Source organism: Scylla paramamosain, chromosome 18, assembly GCF_035594125.1.
Source record: "Scylla paramamosain isolate STU-SP2022 chromosome 18, ASM3559412v1, whole genome shotgun sequence".
Taxonomy (NCBI): Eukaryota; Metazoa; Arthropoda; class Malacostraca; order Decapoda; family Portunidae; genus Scylla; species Scylla paramamosain.
In genome coordinates this window covers 10,412,150-10,435,324 of record NC_087168.1, presented here as the reverse complement: position 1 = coordinate 10,435,324, position 23,175 = coordinate 10,412,150, and the positions used below count along the sequence as shown (strand labels likewise).

General features: G+C 41.7%; 1 protein-coding gene and 1 non-coding gene across 3 annotated transcripts in view; both read left to right on the top strand.

The window, feature by feature from the left end:
• The window catches only part of LOC135109087 (uncharacterized protein C12orf56-like), a 61,600-nt gene that overhangs the window by 12,808 nt on the left and 25,617 nt on the right, over positions 1 to 23,175 (top strand). For both annotated transcript variants that reach the window (XM_064020150.1, XM_064020149.1), the window contains exon 2: positions 9,041 to 9,389. In XM_064020150.1, the coding sequence (XP_063876220.1) occupies positions 9,304 to 9,389 (86 nt within the window). In that variant the 5' untranslated portion in view covers positions 9,041 to 9,303. The remainder of the gene's footprint in view (positions 1 to 9,040; positions 9,390 to 23,175) is intronic.
• Positions 16,942 to 17,015, top strand: Trnav-uac (transfer RNA valine (anticodon UAC)). The gene has a single exon. It is a non-coding gene; the product is annotated as a tRNA-Val (tRNA).

Genomic DNA, 23,175 nt, shown 5'->3' with positions numbered 1-23,175 from the left:
AAAGACGCTTTAGAATTGAACGATGAGATTATTTTAAACGGTCATCAATTAGTGACCTGAAACAGCATCGTTCCAAGAAAGGAACTTCGTGGGACACCTGTCTGAGTGAGACTGACGCTTTGGTGTGTGTGTGTGTGTGCGTGTGTGTGTGTGTGTGTGTGTGTGTGTGTGTGTGTGTGTGTGTGTGTGTGCACGAATATAGGCCACACTTGTCTTGCAGCCCTTATGATAGTGTTTAACATAAAAAGAAAGCACGACATTAACGATCACCTACATTAGACAGATCATATTTTCCACTACTTTTCGATTTTATTTTACTTTTTACGTTATATTTTATTAATGGTTTTCTTTATTTTCTGTCCATTTCGTAAGACTACCGCTTGCAATTTATTTGGTTCAATACTAAATTTGTGACACTGAGCACAAAGTGTAATCTGTTACACGAAATTTTTAATAGTAATGCTTCATTCCACTCCCTTTGTTTTGCGAATTTTCATTTTGAAGGTTGTTGACCTTAATAGTTCAATTCCTTGAAATGTTTTGAAGCATTCATTAATCACACTGCTTCATTAAAAAGTATAGATCACTGAGGAGCTGTCCGGTGTATCAGCTCCGCTGTATTATCAGTCATCATATTACAACCATTCATCATTCCTTTCGGCAACTTGGAGTCAGTACTCTTGGTTTATTCCAAAGGTGCGGTGTTGCTTTGTTTAAGTATAAAATTATAATGGTCTGGTGCAGCTCTCATTCACGTCTAATACTTCGGATACAGCTATACGACCCATTCCTGTGGAAGTGTTTCATCACCCTGGGCTCTTCGTGTTGCCTCACTGAACTGGGGATAATGTATGAAGCTTGTAATGGTGTCGTCATCGCTTACAGTGAATGGTGTGACCCTGCACCCACACCACAAAAGACATCGCATCTTTCCCCGGTGGAATACAGAACTTCTTAACCTGTCATCCATAAAGTGTTTTCTTGGGATTCACCAAACAAACTGAAAATCAGGAATTCGAATTGGTGGATTTTTGCATGCCAGTATACTGAAACTTTTTAACTTTTCACAATGGTATTTGTTTTCCCATAAGCGCTCGGCATCGCTGCAAAAAAAAAAAAAAAAAAAAAGTGTACATAAAAATGAAGATAATCATATTTTGAGCAAAGATACCACAGAAGGGGTATCGTTGGGAACTATAAAGAATTACAAACTGTGTAACCAGAGCTTGTAGAGAACAACACAAGCTTTCTCTGGACAAACCGAGTATTCTGTGTTGGGCCTGAATGTTCATCGTGCCGTGCAGGATAAACCCTCACCCCGGTGGGCATCAGGCGCCACTCCATCAGCCTCGCTCTGTCATCACTTGCCGCTGGATAAGTTGGCAAACATTTACTTTTTCATGAAAGGCCTCTCCAGGACTAGTTCTGGGTACACTGCCGCACGAGTGTTCCTGGCTGCCTACACTGTATCGACCCCATAGTAAAGAGGTGTGATGATGATAACAAAAGATCAGATAAATAAATAAAAAAAGTAATATTAATAATAATAGTATTAATGGTAGCATTAGTAGTAGTTGTAATAATAATAATAATAATAATAATAATAATAATAATAATAATAATAATAATAATAATAATGATAATAATTACAAGAAAATAAAGATAAAAAAAAAGACGAAAAGCTAAAATGGTCCATTTCAAATTACCACAGATATTTCCGGAATTATACCATCGAGACAAAGAAGTGAATGGAAGACGTAGCACATGATAATCCAAAAGAACAAAGTAGGGTAATCGTATAGGAACAGACATACATTCTTACATACATTTATATAGTTAAAATCTTTGAACCTTGAACTGCTGCTGTATTTGTGTGTGTGTGTGTGTGTGTGTGTGTGTGTGTGTGTGTGTGTGTGTGTGCTAGAACGCTTTTTTTTTTTTTTCCAAGCCACCCGCATGCAGAAATGTTGGCGCCGACCTACTTTATCATTTCCCTCATGCACTGCACACCTGCCGTTCCCCCCATCTCTCTCTCTCTCTCTCTCTCTCTCTCTCTCTCTCTCTCTCTCTCTCTCTCTCTCTCTCTCTCTCTCTCTCTCTCTCTCTCTCTCTCTCTCTCTCTCTCTCTCTCTCTCTCACACACACACACACACACACACACACACACACACACACACACACACACACACACACACACGAAGGGTGACCCACTAACCCTCACGCCACGACAGGTGAAGGTCGTGTCGTGTGAAGGTGGGTGACGCTATATATTGATTATCCAATTACCTGCACCCACGAAACGGCCCTTGACAGGTACTAATGAAGCACACCTGCCCGTGTAATTATCCTTAGTCCTCCCTTCTATTTTGATTCAATACCTAATGTGTCTTTGTTTTCTTTTTTTGTTTATGTCGATGTATTTTGTTTCTTCTTTACTTTTTTAGTGTGTGTGTGTGTGTGTGTGTGTGTGTGTGTGTCATTGTGTCTTATAGTGTGTTTTTTATGGTTCGTAATTGTTGATATTCTATAGGATAAATATTTTCCTCTGAGTTTTTACGTTTTTTTTTTTTTTCATCGCGTGTTTGTACTTCGTCCATTCTTTTATTTACTTTCTTTCTCCTTCCCTTTCACTTTCCTTCCTTTCCATTTTCTTTCGCGTCCTTTCCCTTTCTTTACTCTCTCTCTCTCTCTCTCTCTCTCTCTCTCTCTCTCTCTCTCTCTCTCTCTCTCTCTCTCTCTCTCTCTCTCTCTCTCTCTCTTCACCGTACCCATTTTTTCTCTCTCTGCGTTTCCTCATATTTTCCCTTTTCCTTCTTATTTACTTTCATTTGACCTTAAAATCTGCCCTTCTCTTTCCTTCCTTACTCTTCTTTCTAACTTCTGCTTCCTGTTCCTCTCTCTCTTTTGTTAGTTCTTTTCACCAATCTTCCTCCATTTTGGTCTTTTATCCCCACTCCTTCCTTTCTTTCTCTCCATTGTGGCGTCCTTATATCAATCAATCAACCGTTTCCTCCCGTCCCTATATGATCCATTTTTCTCCCCTCATACTTTTTTTTTCTTTTCATTGTTTCCTGCCTTTCTTTATTCCTTCGTTGCTTTCTTCATTTCTTCCTTCCATCCTTCTTTCTCTTTTTTTACTACCTTCTTCCTTTCTTCCTTCCTTCCATTCTTCCTTCTTTTCTTCTTTCCTTCCTTCTTTCATTAATTAATTCATTCATTCATTCATTTCCCTACATGCATTTTTTTAAATTCTTTTCTTCATTTCTTTTTCCTTCTTTTTTTTCTTTTCTTTATTTTCTTTCTTTTTTTCTTTTCTTTCTCTCCCTCTCTCTTTACTTCCTTCCCTGTTTCCCTCCCTCCTTCATTCTTCTCCTCCTAATAATCTTGAACTCCCTACTTACCTTCCTTCCTTCCTTCCTTCCTTCCTTTCTTCGTTCTTCCATCGCTCCCTCCCTTCTTTCATTCATCCTTATCCTTCCTCTTGAACTCCCTACCTACCTCCTTTTTATCCCTATCTTCCTCGTCCTCCTCCTTTTCTCTCTCCCTCCTTAAGACTTCTGTTAGAAAATACTGGACAAACTCTTATTCGCCTGTAAGCGAGAGTTTGGGTGACTTGTCGATAACTAAGACCTCGCCCCTCCCTCGCCTGCCCTGCCCCGCCCACATCTCTTCCTCCTCTGCCTCTTCTTCCCTGTCACCTAAATGTTCTTCCTTCATCTCTTTTTCATCTCTTCTTTCCTCCCTTTGTGTTCCTCTAACTGTTCTTTTTTCTCACCTTCGTTCTTTGCCTTTCCTTCTCTCCCATTGTCCTCTAATTGTTCTTCTTTTAATTCTTCTTCAACTCTTCTTCCCTCCCTTTTGTATTTTTCTAACTTTTTTTTTCTCTCACTACTTCCTATATTTGTTCCTTCTTTAACTTTTCTTCTCTCCCTCTGTTCTCTAACTGTTCTTGCTTCACCTCTCCTCCACCTCTTCCTTTCTACTTTTATGCTCCTCTAACTCTTCTTTTTTTCACCTCTTCTTTACTCCTTCAGTCACCTAACTGCATCCTTCACCTCTCCTCCACCTCTTTTTTTCTCCCTCTCCTCTAACTGCTCTTGTAATGTTATGTTTGTTTAAGGAGATGTGACTGCTCAGTAATCAGTTTCGTTGCGATGGGTAAGTAAAAGAGCTTTGTTTCATTGGACTCGACTTGCAAATACTTTATCAAATTAATAATATTCATATTGTAAAGTATTAAAGCCAAATACAAGAATAAAATAAAATAAAATCTTCATCACCTCTTCTTCCCTCCTCTTGTGTTCCTCTAACGCCTCCTCTTTCACCTTTATATAACTTTTATATAACCTTTATTAACTTTTCCTTTTCCCCCTTTGTTTTCCAACTTTTTTCTTCTTTCTTTATGTCTTCATTCTTCACCTCTTCTTCATTTCTTCTGTCCTTCCTTATCTGGGTTTTCCCTTCATCTTTTTTCCCTTTATATGTTCCTCTTTAATCTTTCGTTTCTTCTGTCCCCATCTAACTGTTCTTCCTTCGCCTCTTCTTCCTTTACGTCCTCCTCCTTCACCTCTTCTCCCTTTCTTAAATGTCTCTCCTTCAGTTCTCTTCTCCATACCTTCCATATTTCTCTCTCTCTCTCTCTCTCTCTCTCTCTCTCTCTCTCTCTCTCTCTCTCTCTCTCTCTCTCTCTCTCTCTCTCTCTCTCTCTCTCTCTCTCTCTCTCTCTCTCTCTCTCTCTCTCTCTCTCTCTCCATTTTTCATCTTCACGTTTCACTCGCACTTTTCATTTTTTTTTTTTGACCCTCTATCTACACTCTTGTACCTATCGCCCTCACCCCAGTCACCCTCCGTTCTCTCCCCTCACCACTCCCTTTATCACGCCGTAAACTAGAGGTAACCATTTTGGAAGAAAAATTATCCTCATTAGTAACTTTAATGATTCCCGGGACTTGCTGCGTGTTAGTTAAGTACAGCAGGAACAACACCACCACCACCACCACCACCATCAGCCCTCGTGACTCGTGTTGTTAAAAAAGATGGAGAAGATTGCATGAAATTAGACGAAAGTCGGCTATGTTTTTTTTTTTTTTTTCCAAGAACTTTACGTGCAAGTGGGGTAAGAATCAATGCACCATATCATGTGAAGCTGTTTTCAGTCGTGGCGTCCATCTGTGAGGGTGGACTGAAGAGTGACAAATTGGTGTGAAAACAAAGGGATAAATACTCAAGCTAGAAAAAAAAAAATGTTTTGAGAAAGGTGCACTTCAAGGAGGATGAAATGGACTGACCTTTAGAGGTGTAAAACTTTGCTCAACATAAGTGATGCTGATGCGTCGTGATGTCACTCCTCGCCGCTCCTTACCAACATTCCATTCATAACACATTATCCTCCCTCAAGAACAATAATGGTTGTAGATCTTAAATTGTTTATGCCCTTATATTGGGGTTAGTCTTCCTTTAATAGCAGGGTAAAATAGTGTAGTGAGGGTGGACTGAAGAGTGACAAATTGGTGTAATAACAATGGGATAAATACTCAAGCTAGAAAAATGTTTTGAAAGACGTGCACTTCAAGGACGATGAAATGGTATGACCTTCAGGGGTGTAAAACTTTGTTCAGCGCGTATGATGCCGACACGCAGCGATGTCACTTTTTATCTTTTTTTTTATGTGGAAGACTCTCCTTGGCTTGTCTGGAACACCTGCAGATAGGTCAAGGATTTTTAGATAAACATCATACCAGGATTTCATCAGCTCAGCCTCACGTGCAGGTCAGTGAAGCAACAAGATAAAAAAAAACTCACGACCGTCCTTCCATTCTGTAGAAGGAATCCTTTCCCAGAACACGGACACCCACGCCAGACACGAGACGCACGCTTGCCACCACGGTTATACACGCGAGATTTCACTGTACTGCACTTCCCCTGCGCGGAATGATAAACAGAAACTAGAGAGAAACTGTGGAATTCTGGGATACAAAGAGAAAGGGCGTAGTGAGAAAAAGACGTAACACGCGTGCATAAAATCAAGGAAATATAAGGAGGTCACTGCAAATTCATATCCAATCGGGACTCCTATTACTATAACTTGTGTGCGGTGGAATGGTAACCTGGCTGCTTCTTGGTATACAGACGCTCACTGCTAAGGCTGTTCTGGAAGTAAATATAACCTGCGAAAATTACTTTGGAATTTGACCGAGTTTCAATTGTATTTTTCTTCCGTAAATGGTGGGCAGTGTTGGATATTCATAAGACGTGAGAAGAGAAGAGTGTTGCTGTTTGATTTTACGAAGCATAGGAAGCTGGTTTTTATTGAGGAATTATACCAGCGTAATGGTAGGAACCCCAATAATTTGTAACTTGACACTTTCTTTCTCCAACTCCTAGCAATCATGAAGTCCACCATACACGCTCAGTTTTAACTGACAGTCGAACTGAAATGACGGGTCTGCAGTCCGCCGCGTGTGTCCACACATTGTTCAGTTCTGCCTTCCGTTTAACCTCAGTTGACACCACCATGGCAACCATGGCACCATGACAACATCTCTTCTTCCCCAACATCTGAAGACTGCTTCTCACCGTAGCTGTGCTACTGACATGCATAAAAAAAAAAAAAAAAAAAATGCCGAAGCAAATAGTGTAAAATTGTTTACTTTTCCCCACCGTGTCCTATGTTGCTGGTTCATCTTTTTTTCTTTTGATCTATTTAACACCACATCATCATAGGCTGCTGCTTTCTTGTTTCTGTCCGAATATTTACTGTTTAATTTTTCAAAGGCATGGGTATTCCCTGTAATTATGAATTCCCCCCAAGATACTTTTTTCCCTCTGGACACAGAGACAGTGAGCCTCCCATGTGGACACCACGATGGATGGATGGTGTGGGACTAAGTTCAAATAACGCCGAGCCCGGACTGTAGGTCGCCCCATACACGCGCATACTGGCCTTCAGTTCCCGAGAACCAACGGGCAGTTTTTTGACATGCGCTCCAATTCATCCGAATGCCTTCCCGGCTTCCCTTCAGTTTAAGATACTTTCACACGCGTTCAAACTGGCCTGAAGAAACTGGCACAATCTGGTTTCGTCAGTCGGCCTGTCAGTTAAAACTGCATGAATGGGGGACCTAACTCATTCCCCGTTCACAGTCCCAAGATACTTCCACACCCTTCACCAATCACCAGCTTTGGAATAGAGAAGTAAATTATTGCGTTTCCATTAAAGCTTGAAATATATACATGAATTTAAAATGAACATGATTGAGACCACCTTATATTATTTCCCAACTTAATATGCCGCAAGTTATGAGAGGAACCAGATGAAGTATTTATAGAAACGAAGTGCAATGAAGATTTCGGAGAACGCGGCTTGTATTTTGCTGAGCACGAGATCGTGGCATTCAAGAAAAAAAAAAAAGAAAAAACAGAAACCACGGAGAAGGAAAGCACTAGGTAACCAGCAAGAGATAATCAGGCTCAGGGTAGTAAATTCATGCACGGAAGCGAACCTGAACAAAGCAAAGGGAGGAAATTCGCTTTATGTGATGACAGGAGCGTGGCGTGCGTGGCTGTGACCTTGTTATGGTGGAAAGTATGAGGTGGGCAATGTTGTCGGGTATAGCAGGAAGTCTATCGATGGCGGTGATTGTCTCTGCGTGCCTGGCTATTGATCGTTCCTCTTTGTTGCACTATTATCGAATCGTGAGGGAAGAGGGCATGTAGGAAAACAACAATGTGAGAGAGCGAGAGAGAGAGAGAGAGAGAGAGAGAGAGAGAGAGAGAGAGAGAGAGAGAGAGAGAGAGAGAGAGAGAGAGAATTGTATTTTATTCAGCTTTTTTATAACCATTACCGCCGCGATCGCTGAAATTTACTACTACTACTACTACTACTACTACTACTACTACTTCTACTACTACTACCACTACTACTACTACTACTACTACTACTACTACTACTACTATTGCTGCTGCTGCTGCTGCTGCTGCTGCTGCTGCTGCTGCTGCTGCTGCTGCTGCTGCTGCTGCTGCTACTACTACTACTACTACTACTACTACTACTACTACTACTACTACTACTACTACTACTACTGCTGCTGCTGCTGCTGCTGCTGCTGCTACCGCTACTACTACTACTACTACTACTACTACTACTACTACTACTACTACTACTGTCACTCTTGAATCTCTTTACTTGGTGTACCCATATGAGGTCAGCTTCAGCCTCAAGTGTGAGCGTGAGCAGGTGAGGGCTGTGGCATAATAAGCACGCTGCAGGGCACCTGGAGATCTACCTTGACATAAACCCGTAACGTACTGCCACGTCAAACCCAGCCACACGACACCACCACTGCCACCACCATCACCACCACCACCACCACATGCACTCTAGTCAGCCATTACTGTATACCTTCCCATCTTGCATTACTCCTGCACCCAAGACACACGTTCATTCATCAACCACCAACAACTTTCTGTTACTTAACATCTTCCCAGCTATTGCCGTACCATATTCTTTCCCCACAAACAACAATAGCTGTAGAGCTTGTTATCGTTCTACTCTTTATACTGCGGGTAGTTTCCGTCTGATACCGGCAAAGTTTTGTAGAGAAATCAATCTAATAAATACCTAAAGGTCTGTGTTCTCTAACGTTTTGGCATTCAGGAAAAACAACAACAAAAATCACAAAGAAGAAAGCAATAGGTAACCAGCAAGAGATAATCAGGCTTTTCATAGGCTCTTTTGGAAGTTACTTTGAATTTCATGTCAAGAGAAAACATCGACTAATCATCTCTTTGTCCTTTGAAAATAATATTTACGAGACCTCAAAGTGTTTAAGAATACGACTTATGATCTCTTTTCCTGTTGAAAATCCTTTGTAATCCCTTGTAACACCAAACTGCATCTCTCCTGCCTCATCTGTTCACCACCACACATCACCACTCCCCTCAGCGCGCACCCCTCCAGCTCTCCTTGGGATGTGTGCACGAGCTGTTGTAATGGGCGATGCGTCTTGGGGTTAAATAGAGGTTTACTCCCATCTTGCAGGATTAAGCGGCTGAGTGAAAGCGAGGTAATCCCGCCGCTCCTCCCTCACCCCGCAGCCGCCTGGATTATGGCTATTGGCAGGCTGGCTGTGGACTTGGACTCTTCAAAGTACTATCTGGTTACCGTGGCTTCCCTCGCCTGCTGGGATTCCATCTCGCCGGCCACTCTACCCATCGCGATGTGAGGATGCTGTGTCGCAGAATAAGTGTACCCGTGTGCCGCCGTATCCCTCGCTGGTCCCTCCCTCTGCACCTAGCGCCACGATGACTGCCAGAGAGAAAGCAAAGAACAGCAAGCTAGAGTTCTTTCTGAAGAAGAACTTTCACCCCACCGTCTACAACAACATAAGGTAAGACAAGTGAGACTTGTTAACGATTATGAATGTTTAGATTTGGCATATCTACTAACAATGTTTAGATTTTGTGTGTCTAATTTGGAATACCACTAAGAATGTATAGATTTCGTGTATACAGTTAGGAATCTAAGAGACTTGTTACCGTTTTGAGTGCGAGTGGCAGGCATGCGGGTATACCTCTGCACGGCATCACGGGTTATGCTGAGTAATCGACACTGAACCAGCCATGTAACTGTCAACTTGCTGTCTAGTCTTGGAGGGTTAACGTCATCTGTTAGGATCTTATGTCTGCCACAGTTACTTTCCTGCCACTGTTCACACACACACACACACACACACACACACACACACACACACACACACACACACACACACACACACACACACACACACACACACACACACACACACACACACACACACACACACACACACACACACACACACCAGAATCCAGTTAGCTATATTGAGAAATCATGACGTGTATTTGAAGGCAAAATAAGTATCAGAGCTTGTGGCAAATCTCCGTCTGGAATTGTGACGTATATAACTGCATTTTAGAGTGAAATCTATATCTTATGCACGACCTTTTCGTAAATAGCATTAGGACATCATGTGTCTGCTCTGCTGGCCGTCCATGTTCCTCCAGCTGCTCTTTTCGCAGAGAAGACCCGCAACCTTTCCCCGTAAATCTGAAATGCAAATTAGCTTTAATTTTTTCAGAGGATTGGTAAAATTTATACGACGTGATAAGTTTATCCGTGTTCAAAAAGTCACTTCTCTCCAGTAACTGTAATCTAAAAATATGCCGAAAGGTAATGGCATGGATGGGACAGTTCAAGGAGACAATCAACCTTTGCACTTCCTCTTGGTAAGATAGATGTGAGAAACTTACCTGTGTACGAAAGAAAAAAAAATCACCTGTCTTTAGTAACTTCCCCACAAAAAAAAAAAAAAATGCATCATGAGGAAGTGCTCGGGCAAGAAAATGTAAAGAAATCACCTGCCTCTAGATACTGATAAGTTACTCTGCCAGTCATCAGTGACTGTGTGCAAAATATCAGCTATCATCGTTAACTGTCATTTAAAAATAAGCCGTAATGGGATAACAAGGACAGGAGGGAACGTAAGGAAACCACCTGTTCCCTTTCATCCTCTTGATAGTGATAAGTGACTGCCAGGGACCAGAGATTTATCTATACGCAAAACATCATCAGTCTTCACAAACCGTCATCTGAGAGTATGCTTGAAACAAATGGCATGGACAGGTGTGATTCAAGGCGGCAGTTGACCTACTCACTTTCACTCAGTAACCCATAAGTCAGTCAGTAAGGAAACTAAGGACGCTTGGTGCCAGTATCGAGTGACGGCCACAGGGTGTTTTCTTTGCGCGAATACGAAGTTTGTTGAACCGTGATTGATTTCCCGTGAGTGGCCCACCTCGGCGCTGGCTGACCCAGATGACATGGCGAGGCGAGGGCGTGCTCCACGCCCGGCGGAACCCCATTGATTCCCGCGACTCACTGGAGACGGGCAGCAGACGATACGGCGACTTTCATGAATTTTGGGAGTTTATTTACATGTAAAAAGATCTTTAATACTACCACACTCTTTATACAAATTTGTTTACGTGGATTTATATCTTGATATAGTAAAAATAGTGTCTTAAAGTGGCTTCCATGAATTGCAGGAGTCTACATACAAAACGATGTTAAATAGTTAAAAATAAACAACTATAAGTACTACACTCCTTATATAAATTTGTTTGCGTGAATTAAAATCTTGATAACACAAAAATTAAAGTCTTAAATGCCCCTTGTTAATGTTTATTACTTTGTTTGTATGAGAAAAACCTTTAAATATCGAAAATAAACTTCCTCTTAATTATCTTGTTGGTGTTTTCATAAAGTTACGCGCATGGGATAAGATCTTCAATTACCGAAGGCAAATGGTCTTTGAGTCCCACCCTTGTTTTGTTTATGGTTTTGTTTGCGCCAGAAAACCTCTCCAAATACTTAAGATAAACGGTCTCTTAGTGCTATTTTATTTAGAGGTTCGTTTATATGAATACTATATCAAAGTAATGGAAATGAACAGTCTTAAAGCGCCATGACTATAGAATTGTTTGCCTGAAAAAAAAAAAAATGCTGGAACTGAGCAGTCTGAGAATCTGAATGTCACACTTGTTGATATTTTCGCAGCTTTGCGCGGAATAAGATCCTCAAAGACTGAAAGTAAACAGCATTTGATTGCCACATTTTTATGTAATTAATTATTTATTTATTATTTACTTATTTATTTATTTGCTTACTTATTTACCTATTATTATTATTATTATGAATTTTTTTAACATGAAGTGAAATTGGATATCGAAAGGCAAAAAACAAACACATTTCTTTATAGACTGTTTGCAAGAAATACGTTCCCTAATTGTTGAAAATGCGTTTAATCCATTTCCTTTTGATTCTCTTAGGAGCGAAAAGTCAGTAGTCTCTCCACACCATTTTTTTTTTTTTTCCTCGGGCGGCCTCCTTCACGTAATAAAATATAAAAAAATGGATACCACCTTAAAGTTGACACGATACATAATTCCGGACGCAAGTTGTGCAGTAATTGAAGAGCGCCATATGTGAAACCTAAATATAACTCCATCGTAAATTTACCCTCCATTCTTCAACAGCTACTACTCTGCTCTCAAGTTGCGCATTGCGTATACCGTAAATTTCGTTATGGCTTCGTGCCTGGACTACGAGTATCTCATTGAGCATTCATCGCCCCTGCAAGCGACAACCCTTAGTACTGCGTGGCGTAGAGAAGCAACACTGAGAAATGTGGGGACGTTGATGGAATATTTCTTTGAGTTAACAGTGAGGACGTAAAGATAAAGAATAATGTGTGAAACTTTTCACGATACCTTTCCTCTCTCTCTGCATCATCTATCTATTTATCTGTCTATTTATTTATCTATATATCTGTCTATCTATCTATCTATCTATCTATCTATCTATCTATCTATCTATCTATATATATATATATATATATATATATATATATATATATATATATATATATATATATATATATATATATATATATATATATATATATATATATATATATATATATATATATATATATATATACCTATCAGTCTATCTCACATTGCTATCGCTTGAATTACAACATTGAGATCAGAGCATGGCCTGTTAATTAAATTGATTATAAGAAACTGTTTTCTTTATATTGTTTTGGGGAACTGGTTTTCAGTGTTATCATTATTTTTCTTCAGTCTTGTCTTCCAGCAGGAACTTCATAATTGTTTTGGAATTATGTTTCTTCGTAAAAGACAAGTCGAACATTCCTTTTTTTTTTTTTAATAGTTTCTTTCAGCAATAAAACGCAGGATTTCATGCGGACGTACCTCCCTCTTAATTGCATGTGCTTCTCGTTCTTTTCCCTTACACTTGACATTATCGATCAAGGTTTTATAAAGACTCTGCTGTCAGTTTATCATCTCATGTCTCGCTCAAGTAATCTTATAAGAAATTCTGAAGCACACTTGTACCCTTACTGCTTTCACCTGACGTTATGAGAGCCTGGTCTATTTTTCCTCCTTATGCAAGAACTGACATGATTTTTATTTATCCCTGTTTTGACTCCAATGACAAGTATTCTCAAATGTTCTCGCGTCATATCTCAGCGACGTACAAGAGGCTCTATTGGAAGTTATTGGGATTTGCAGGGATGTTTTCATGATTCTAGTGATAACGTAGCAAGGATTCTTCATCGTTAGCGAGTAAAAGAAAAAAAGACATTATAACCTGACATCATCTCTGGCATTCAAAAAATATTCCTGAGGAGAGAGCAAAGCGTTTAAGAGTATAAGCCATAATACCTTCATGTTTTTTCTTCTACCAATAACGTGAACCTTTCAAGATAGATTAGCCATCCTACCTCAAGAAATCCACTATATTATCCGAAGAATGACTGAAACACACTTGAAAGTATACAAGCGCCCATGAAGCGGACATTTTTCTTCGTTGTTGCATAGACGTACGTACAAATATACAAAAGCACGAGCATCATCCTTCCATCTCATACGGAACATTAACAACGCATGAAACATCTCGCTCAGACACATCCAGCTAGGCCTTGAGCAGCAGGAAGTCTGGCACCCGCGGGCAGCCTCCAGATGTCTCAATGAATCAGTAAACGTGACCTTCAGAGGACTGCGGTGCACCAAAGAAACTTGATACAGAGTCACATTCAAGAAAGCATCTTTTAAGGAACAGAGAAAAATGGCATTAAAAAACACAGATGGTATGAGAGCGAGAACGAAACACACACACACACACACACACACACACACACACACACACACACACACACACACACACACACACACACACACACACACACACACACATACACACACACACACAGACACAGAGAGAGAGAGAGAGAGAGAGAGAGAGAGAGAGAGAGAGAGAGAGAGAGAGAGAGAGAGAGAGAGAGAGAGAATTTTCAGTTCATCAGAGCCATTACCATTGCTACCGCTGAAACTACTACTACTACTACTACTACTACTATACCACACCACCACCACCATCACCACCACCACCACCAAGAAAATAACGTCTTTCATCCTCCGGTAATGACTGTTAAGGTTAAATCTGCATTATAAATACTCTGTTCCATGACCGACTCAATTTTTAATTCAGGCTGGAGAGGCGGGTGTTTTTTTTCATGGCGACTTGGTGAGGTTTGCGTCACACCTACCACCACCACCACCTTCGATCTGCTCCCCCAAGGTCGCCCATCCCCTCCTCCCCCTCACCCCCGCCCCTCGTCCCAAAACGTGTAGAATGATGACGTTTGTGTTGGCGTGTGTTACCGTGAAAATAGAGGTATATAGCAAATAAATAAGGGTTTGAGTTGAGGACGAGAAGAATTTGTGTGGTGTTGTTATTGATGCGTTTGTAGAGTGATGGTGTCTGCGATGAAAAATAAAAGTATATAGTAAATAAATAAGAGTTTGAGGCAAGGACGAGGGAAATTTTGGTGTTGTTGGTATTAGTGCGTTTGTAAAGTGATGGTGTCTCTGTTGGCGTGTGTTACTATGAAAAATATGAGTATGTAGTAAGTAAATAATGGTTTGAAGCAAGGACGAGAGAAATTTTGGTGTTACTAATATCAGTACATGTATATTTGATTATGTTTGTATATGAACGTGTTATCATAAAGAAAAAAAAGCTTTAATCTGTTTACTACCATTGGCAATTATCGAACTTCTCGTTGCCACCAGTTATTTGTGGGAGTAAAATAAAATAGAGGTACAATAGTGGTGGATCAGTAACAACACACGAGTTTCAAGCGTTCATTATAAGAGCTTATCATCGTAAAAATGTTATAGTTTTGTAGTGATATGCAGAATAAAATCAAATTGATGCCACGACACTGAAGGTTTTGAGAGTGAACAAAGTGAGAGAATTTTCTAAACATGTTGGTGCATTCGTTTTGACTTAGAAGCTCTTAGTTGATACCTGCACGATCTTCCTTAAGTGTGGAACGTGAACTGGTAATTGAGTCGCATGTAACTACACGTACTTGAAGAACAACACTGAAATAAAAGCAGATGTGAAAAAGTAGAAAATGAGAAAGTTGTGTATAATTAGTCATATGTACAGTTATCCTTACGTGTCTAAAACGTGAATTCATTATCATATAACGTGTTTCTGTACGCATTTCAAGGGAATACAGAAAAATCAAATGTAAAGGCATAGAAAAAAAAATATTGGTGGACTGCTCTTACATAGTGTTCCGTACTTGTTCTTTTTGCATTTCAAGAGACTATTGAAAAAAAGAGAGAGAGAGAGAGAAGGAGAGAGAGAGAGAGAGAGAGAGAGAGAGAGAGAGAGAGAGAGAGAGAGAGAGAGAGAGAGAGGAAAAAAGAAAGATGTAAAGGCATTAAAAAAAAAAAAAAAGGTCGGCTGCTCTTACGTGCACAGTCATCCGTACATGATTAGAAAGTGTGCCAGTCACCATTTAACCTGTAGCTGTTTGTATTTCAAGAGCCACTCTGAAAAAAATAAATAAATGAATAAATGAATAAATAAATAAATGTAGGAAATAAGGTTGTGGATTAGAAAATTGACTGTTTATTCTTACAGTGTTCCGCATATATGTTTAATCCTTTCTCTGCTACTTACATAATTTTGCCAGTGACCAGTTAGATCTTTTTTTTGACACTTAAAATTTGTACTAACGTCCCTTAAATAATCTGTACCATAGGAAAGAAAAATACATCATATCTTCTTTTTTTTTTTTTTTTTTTGTGCGTCCACGCAAGCTTTCTTCTTCTTGTTCTTCTTCTTCTTTCCTGTGCAGCGAATGGTGATAAAGCACGACCACAGCAGTAAAAGGGTTAAGATGCATCACCAGAGAGCGTGTGCCTAATTGTATTGCAAGAGTAACACTGAAGGCTGCAGGCGTAAAGGCAGAAATTAATTAATAAAAGAACAGTGACCGCCTCACGAACGTCCTTCATCCTCGTCTCGCCGCAGCCACCCTTCTTGCGCGTCAATCTCCCCCACTTCTGGCACACCTCCACTACTTTCCAAAGGTTTTAGTTGAAGTTACGCGAGTTTTTGAGGGTGCTTTTACGGTTCTAGTGACAGATTAACAGGATTTCTACATTATTAAGAAAAGAAATAGCCTTGAGAACCCGACTAGTGGCCATTGAAAATAGTCGCGGTGAGAGAGCAAAACGTCTCTGAATACAAGCCTCCCCTGCACGGATTAGGTGCGTGCCATTTTGTCGTGTCAAGATGACTGCTTGGCACGGTCCACGCCACGCCAGCCTTCCTCAGGGGCGACCACTCTTGATTACCGCATTGCTCTTCTCTCTCTCTCTCTCTCTCTCTCTCTCTCTCTCTCTCTCTCTCTCTCTCTCTCTCTCTCTCTGCGTCAAAGGATGTCATGACGGGTTCTGTTTTACAAGAATATCAGTCAGTTGTTGCCTCTAAATATTATCGCAAATCGTAGGTAATCTTGGGAGCTTATTTGATTACGAATACGAAGAAGTGGAGGGAAAACCACTCGTCTGGCGCACCTGGCAGTCTTAATATATCACAAAACATGGCAACGTAAGAGTCTGCCCCCAAAAATATACCCGGATATTAGTAATTAGGGTAAAAGGAATTAACCCCTCGCCTCCTCTTACCTGCCACCGTGCTTAACCCTTTCCTGTCCTCGCACCCCCCCCTTCTGTGCTCGTAATCATGTCCTGTTCAATGAGTCACAGGTCCCCACGAGGCACACACGCCCTTGGACCGTAGGCATATCGAGGACATTGGGGCGTGATTGATTCAGGGAGCCAATTCCAACGAGGTGTAGCTGCCGGCGGTGTTATGTAGCCCGGGAGACGCCCTTTGTTGCTTTAATAGATGGCCTCTTACAACACGGACTCACTTCATGGCCACGACTTGACCTGAGTTATCGACAGCACCCAAGCCACACCCAAGGCTTGCACACACACTCACACACACACCGCGTAGTGTAGTGGTTAGCACGCTAGGCTTACAACCAAGAAGGCCCGGGTTCGAATCCCGAGCGCAGTGAGGCAAATAGGCGAGCCTCTTCATGTGTAGCCCCTGTTCACCTAGCAGAAAGTAGGTACGGGATGTAACCCGAGGGGTTGTGACCTCGCTGTCCCGGTGTGTGGTCTCAGTCTTACCCAAAGATCGTTCACTATGAGCTCTGAGCTCTTTCCGTAGGGGAACGGCTGGCTGGATGACCAGCAGACAACCGTAGGTGAATCACACACACACACACACACACACCACTGTCCTTGTCTGTGTTTACCTGGCTGTTTTATCTTGTACTCTACAGGATTTGGGTCAAGCTCGTGTTGTGTTGTCTATGTATTCACTTTCAATCAGCTTATAGTGTGTGTGTGTGTGTGTGTGTATGTGTGGGTGGGTGGGTGGGTGGATGGGTGTGTGTGTAGTGTGTATGCGACCACGAATGTTTATGTTTCTGTACCCACGGCTGTCCTTTCGCGTGTGTGTGTGTGTGTGTGTGATTCACCTACGCTTGTCTGCTGATCCGAGGTAACTGTTCCACACTGAGTCTTTTGCTTTTTAGGAAACATTGCATTTTATTCATGGTTTTGTGTATTACTTCCTCAGTTTGACATCCTCAGCTGCGTATATATGTGTATATGATCATTTAACGCGACAAACCATAAGAAAAAAATAATGCACGTATTTCCTCTTTGTTTCACCATATTTCCCCGTAAAAGTGAAAGCAGGCGGGCGTTGTCTGGCGCATCCATAATGGAGTGAGTGCTGTCGACTGGCACACTTCCTTGGACAGACTAGACCCACTTTTTCGTGACGCAGCTGTTTGTAGTTCCCAAGTCGTGACGTGAGGCGCATGTCACGTATATGCCACAGCAGGGAGCGAGGCGTGAGATGGAGCAGGCGAGGAATGAACCAGGTGAAGAAATGAGGAAGATCTTGATAAAATAACACGTGACAGGATAGTGTAAGGAGACAGACAGCAATCAGGTGTCGAAGTGTGGAGGCAAAATGAAGCAGATAAGGAGTAATTAGATAGATGAAATAGGACGTGGCAGGGTAATGGAAGGAAGTAGATAAGGAGTACGAGTAATTAGATGAAATAGGACGTGACAGGATAAAGGAAGAGACGGAGAGCGATCAGATGTGGAAGTTCGTGAATAACAAGGAGAGTGAAGGAGGGAAGGAGGGCGCCGGGTGAGAGGGAAGGGGTCCAAGTACTACAGCGACACGCACCCCTCCCTCCTACCCTCCCGAGCCTCGTTCTCGCTGGTGCGGCTCTCATCAATAACACCGCCAGCCTCGTCCACCGCCAGTAGTTTCACCTGCCGCTGCCACTGCCCAGAATAGCCATGCCCAGCACGTCCCAGCTACACACACACACACACACACACACACACACACACACACACACACACACACACACACACACACACACACACACACACACACACGCGCGCGCGCGCGCGCGCCCTGTTTATCTATTTATTTATTTTTTTCACGTATACATAACTATGTCTATTCAGTACCGACTCAGCAACACACTTATACTTTTTTTTTCATGTACACCTGTTTTTTCGCCAATGCATATCTATATTCAGTACCGACTCAGCTACACACTCATACATTTTGATTTTTCATATACACTTTTTTTTTTCATTTGTGCTTTCGTTCTACGCCAACTCAGCCTGCTCATGAACCTGTTTTTCACCTGTACATATGTATGCTCAGCCACGTCCAGCACTGCCATAACTACATACTCATAGTTATCCATGCGTTTTTTCAGCTATATATAGATACCTACATGTCACTTACTCACGTCCCTGTGCAGTGTTTATATACATTTTCGTGTCTTCTCTATATTGACACAGTTCTTAGATAAACAACATTTATCTATGCCTCTAATCAAGTGTACATTAATATTTGAAGCTGTGTCCGTTCTTCTAGACCTGTTGTGTCTATGTTCAAGTACACGCCTTTATATTCAGGCTATACTTCTGATCCAATACATTTACAGTATGTGTCAAGTAATGCTCGTCTTCATCAGTACACATGACTTCCTCTTTATATTTTTCTCTCCCATGCCCTTCACACACTCTCCTCCAACTAGGCATGAATATTCACATACAAACCTCCACCCCAGGCTCTCATGAATAGTCACATACAATGAATACTAAGCAGGCTATGTGACCTTGACGTTCTGCCGTTCCTTTGTACCTTTGCTGCGGATAAGAGGCGGTTGTGGCGCTGTGTGGAGACAGCCCATTAGCTTCTCCCGTGCCCCTTTCTTTCTTGTCAGAGTCGGCACGCCATCCCTTCTCCTCCACCAGCCGGCCCAGCACCCTCTCTGATCGCCTCGACGCATTAAAAAAGTTGAGAAAAGATTTAAAAGGAAAACTCTTCAGGTTGTGGTTCTTTATCTTCGTGTATGATTCCGCCGGTCACTTCCTGGAGCCTCGTGACCACTACGAAAGGTTCCTCGTGCGTCCCTTTTCCTCGAACGATTATTCTTAATGGTTTGTTGTTTTACTGTCATCTTGATGCTTTAGACTTTTAATGTATGGCCAAGCGGGAGTTTCAAGTCTCTCTCTCTCTCTCTCTCTCTCTCTCTCTCTCTCTCTCTCTCTCTCTCTCTCTCTCTCTCTCTCTCTCTCTCTCTCTCTCTCTCTCTCTCTCTCTCTCTCTCTCTCTCTCTCGTGTGCGTGAGTTTAACTCTTCTTGACGATGATAACTAATAAGATGCAACAAATCAATGATGCAGGAAAGAAGTACTGAGTGCTATCACACCCATGCAGCGAGCTTACCTCCCATCCCTCCCCTCCCTCCCCATCAAGCACTCCGGCAATTACCTCAGCGGTGACTTTGACCTTCCCTCACCTTGTACATATCGATCTAAGGAGAGAGTCTTCCGTGGCCTACCTCGTAAAATATTTTCGTAACACCTGCTTCAGCTATGGGAATAACACGGCTCACCTTTTCTAAAGGTCAACTTGGATTTTTCGACAGCTGACTCATTGTGTGTTTGTGTTCCTTTGTGTGAGATGGACAGCGTTGTTTCGCTTTCTTACGGACGCGTCTTCTTCAGGCCTCTTTTTTTCTAATTATTCACTGATGAAAGAAGCAAAACCTGACACCTTTTCTTTCTCCTTGCCTTGTTTTAACGACTTCATTTTTATTACTTATTCACTTATGAAAGAAACAAAACATGATCACTTTTTTTTCTTTCCCATGTTTAACTGCTTTCGGATCCCATAACCCTTTCCAAACCTCATCCCTTCTTTACCACACTAAAAGCTTCCTGTCTCACCTCTTAAAGTCCCATGTCTCTCCGTTACGAGCCAGTTCTCCTTCCTCTTTCGCCCGTCACCCTTTCCTACCCTTGAACCTCAACTTTTGACCTTTTCTCCCCAGCGTTAATGAGTCTCAGTCATGCGCTGTCCGCCTCTGGTACACCCCGGCTGTTCCGCCACCATGGGCTGATAACTGCGGTGCTCTGCTGGTGTTCCCTTTCACCCTCAGCTTTCACACACATACACATACACACACACACACACACACACACACACACACACACACACACACACACACACACACACACACACACACACACACACACACACACACACACACACACACACACACACACACACACACACAATAGATAAATCAATAAATAATATAGAAAAATTATAATAGAAATAAAGATAAGAATTAACATGCATAGGTAAATAAAGTATGAAACGTTCAGTGTTTATATAGGATTTGCATTTATGTTTTTTAACCACCTGAAGCTACAGTATCATCCATTCCTTATAGCATACATACAAAGGATGATAAAGAGCAACAGACCCAAAAGTCATTCTCTGGTTGTTTAAGCTCATTGCACCATCCTACACTAACCACGTACAGTGTATAAAATAACTGCTGCGTAAAAAAAAAAAAATGTAGGTGTAATCTACGGTTGTTGTTTGTGAGGGAGGGTGTAAATGCTTGCTGGTATGGTAATGTGCTGTGTGTGTAGTACTGTACGGGGAAGCACAGTGTGGAATCTTCACGGAGATCACCACACAAAGGGAATGTATCATATCACACACACACACACACACACACACACACACACACACACACACACACACACACACACACACACACACACACACACACACACACACACACACACACACACACACACACACACACTCACATACACCTCATTAATGAAAGATACGCGACATTCCCTTGTTCGTGGTCAAGTTCGAGGACAGTAAAGGTCAGAGTACTACCTATGAGTCCATACCCCTGCTTCACTTCCTCCCTGCGCCTCCCCTCCCCCATCTCCCTGCACCTCACCCCATGGCGACGCGGCTCACACTCACACCTTCCTGCTGGTGTAATTCTAAGTGTAATTTGGAAGACACATGGACCCTTACATGTTCTCTCTCTCTCTCTCTCTCTCTCTCTCTCTCTCTCTCTCTCTCTCTCTCTCTCTCTCTCTCTCTCTCTCTCTCTCTCTCTCTCTCTCTCTCTCTCTCTCTCTCTCTCTCTCTCTGCAACACCGCTAGACGCTTTCATGCTCTTTGAAGGTTCTCACATCTACCAGGAATTAATCATGCTACACTTCCCCACCAGAATCCGGCGACCTTTCATGGAGTCCCCGCTCATCCGCCTTCGTCTTCACCTTCCTGTAAACAGAGAATTTAACCTCGTCAGTAGATAATTGTCAGGAAAAAAGAGAGAGAGAGAAAAAAAAAAAATATATATATATATATATATATATATATATATATATATATTTAATGAATGGTCCGTGAACTTTAGTCGTAAATATTTTATAAAATGAAGACACAACAAAGTGAGCTGCCCCGCCAGTCTGAATGAATGTTGGAAGCTGAAAATACAAACGTAATCATTCTTTATTCACGGAAGCCTTGAGAAGTTACAGGAGGATCTTGAGGCTCGGAGCGCATGTCTAGTGGCGGTGACTTTTCTTCCTCGTCCTTGGCTTCTCAAATTCCGCAACGCAATACCACATTCCTCATCTTCGTCAGGTGGGAAAGACGGTCATTTTCTTAGACGCGGCGTAAAGAGATTACTTCGTTCCCTCTGACACTGCGACACGACTAGACTGTAGTTTATTTCCGGTAATCTGATGTTCATGGGACTCCCTTCTTTGTTTCTTCTTCTTCTTCTTCTTCGTCTTCGTCTTGTGTCATGCTGTAGTCTTTTACGTCAGTGGTTCTCAACAGGGGGACGCAAGCACAGGACGGTAGAGGAAAAAAAAAATCACAGAAAATCACGGACTCATTGGCTATTATTACAAAGAAGATGCAGCTGTTATGCCCTCCCTTTATCTATCTATCTATCTATCTATCTAGCTCTGGTAGGTGCAGGGTACGAAAAATATTTAGGAGTTATAGTTAGCTCTGAACTCCGTCTAAGAAAGCAATGCATAGGGACCAGAAGCAGGGCAAATAGGGTATTAAGATTAATTTTTAGGAGTGTTAAAAGTAGAAGTCATGAAGTAATAATAAAGTTACATTTGGTGCTGGTCAGACATCTAAACTACGCTGTGCAGTTCTGGTCCCCATATTATAGGAAGGATATAGGTCTATTAGAATCAATACAAAGGAGAATGACTAAAAGAATACAGGGGATGAAGAGTATTCCTTACGAAGCGAGATTCAAACTGTTAAATTTACATTCTTTAGAGAGACGTAGGTTAAGAGGGGACCTGATAGAAGTTTTTAAGTGGTATAAGGGTTATAACAAGGGGGACGTAAGCAAAATTCTTAGGATCAGTAACCAGGATAGAACAAGAAATAACGGGTACAAGCTTGAACAAATTAGGTTTAAAAAAGACATAGGAAGGAATTGGTTCGCAAATAGAGTGGTAGATGAATGGAACGGACTCAGTAATCAAGTTGTTAGTGCTGAGTCATTAGGGAGCTTTAAGAGAAGATTAGACAGATTTATGGATGGGGGTGATAGGTGGAAATAGGTAGGTATATTTCATATAGGGACTGCCACGTGTAGGCCTGAAGGCTTCTTGCAGCTTCCCTTATTTCTTATGTTCTTATGTTTTCTCTGTCTATCTCATTCTACTTATCTATCTATGATGGCATAGTTGGAGGAGGGGGATGAGTAGGTGGCGCAGGGAGGATGGGGACCCCAACTGCACTGAACTAGTTTTGGGGGGATCC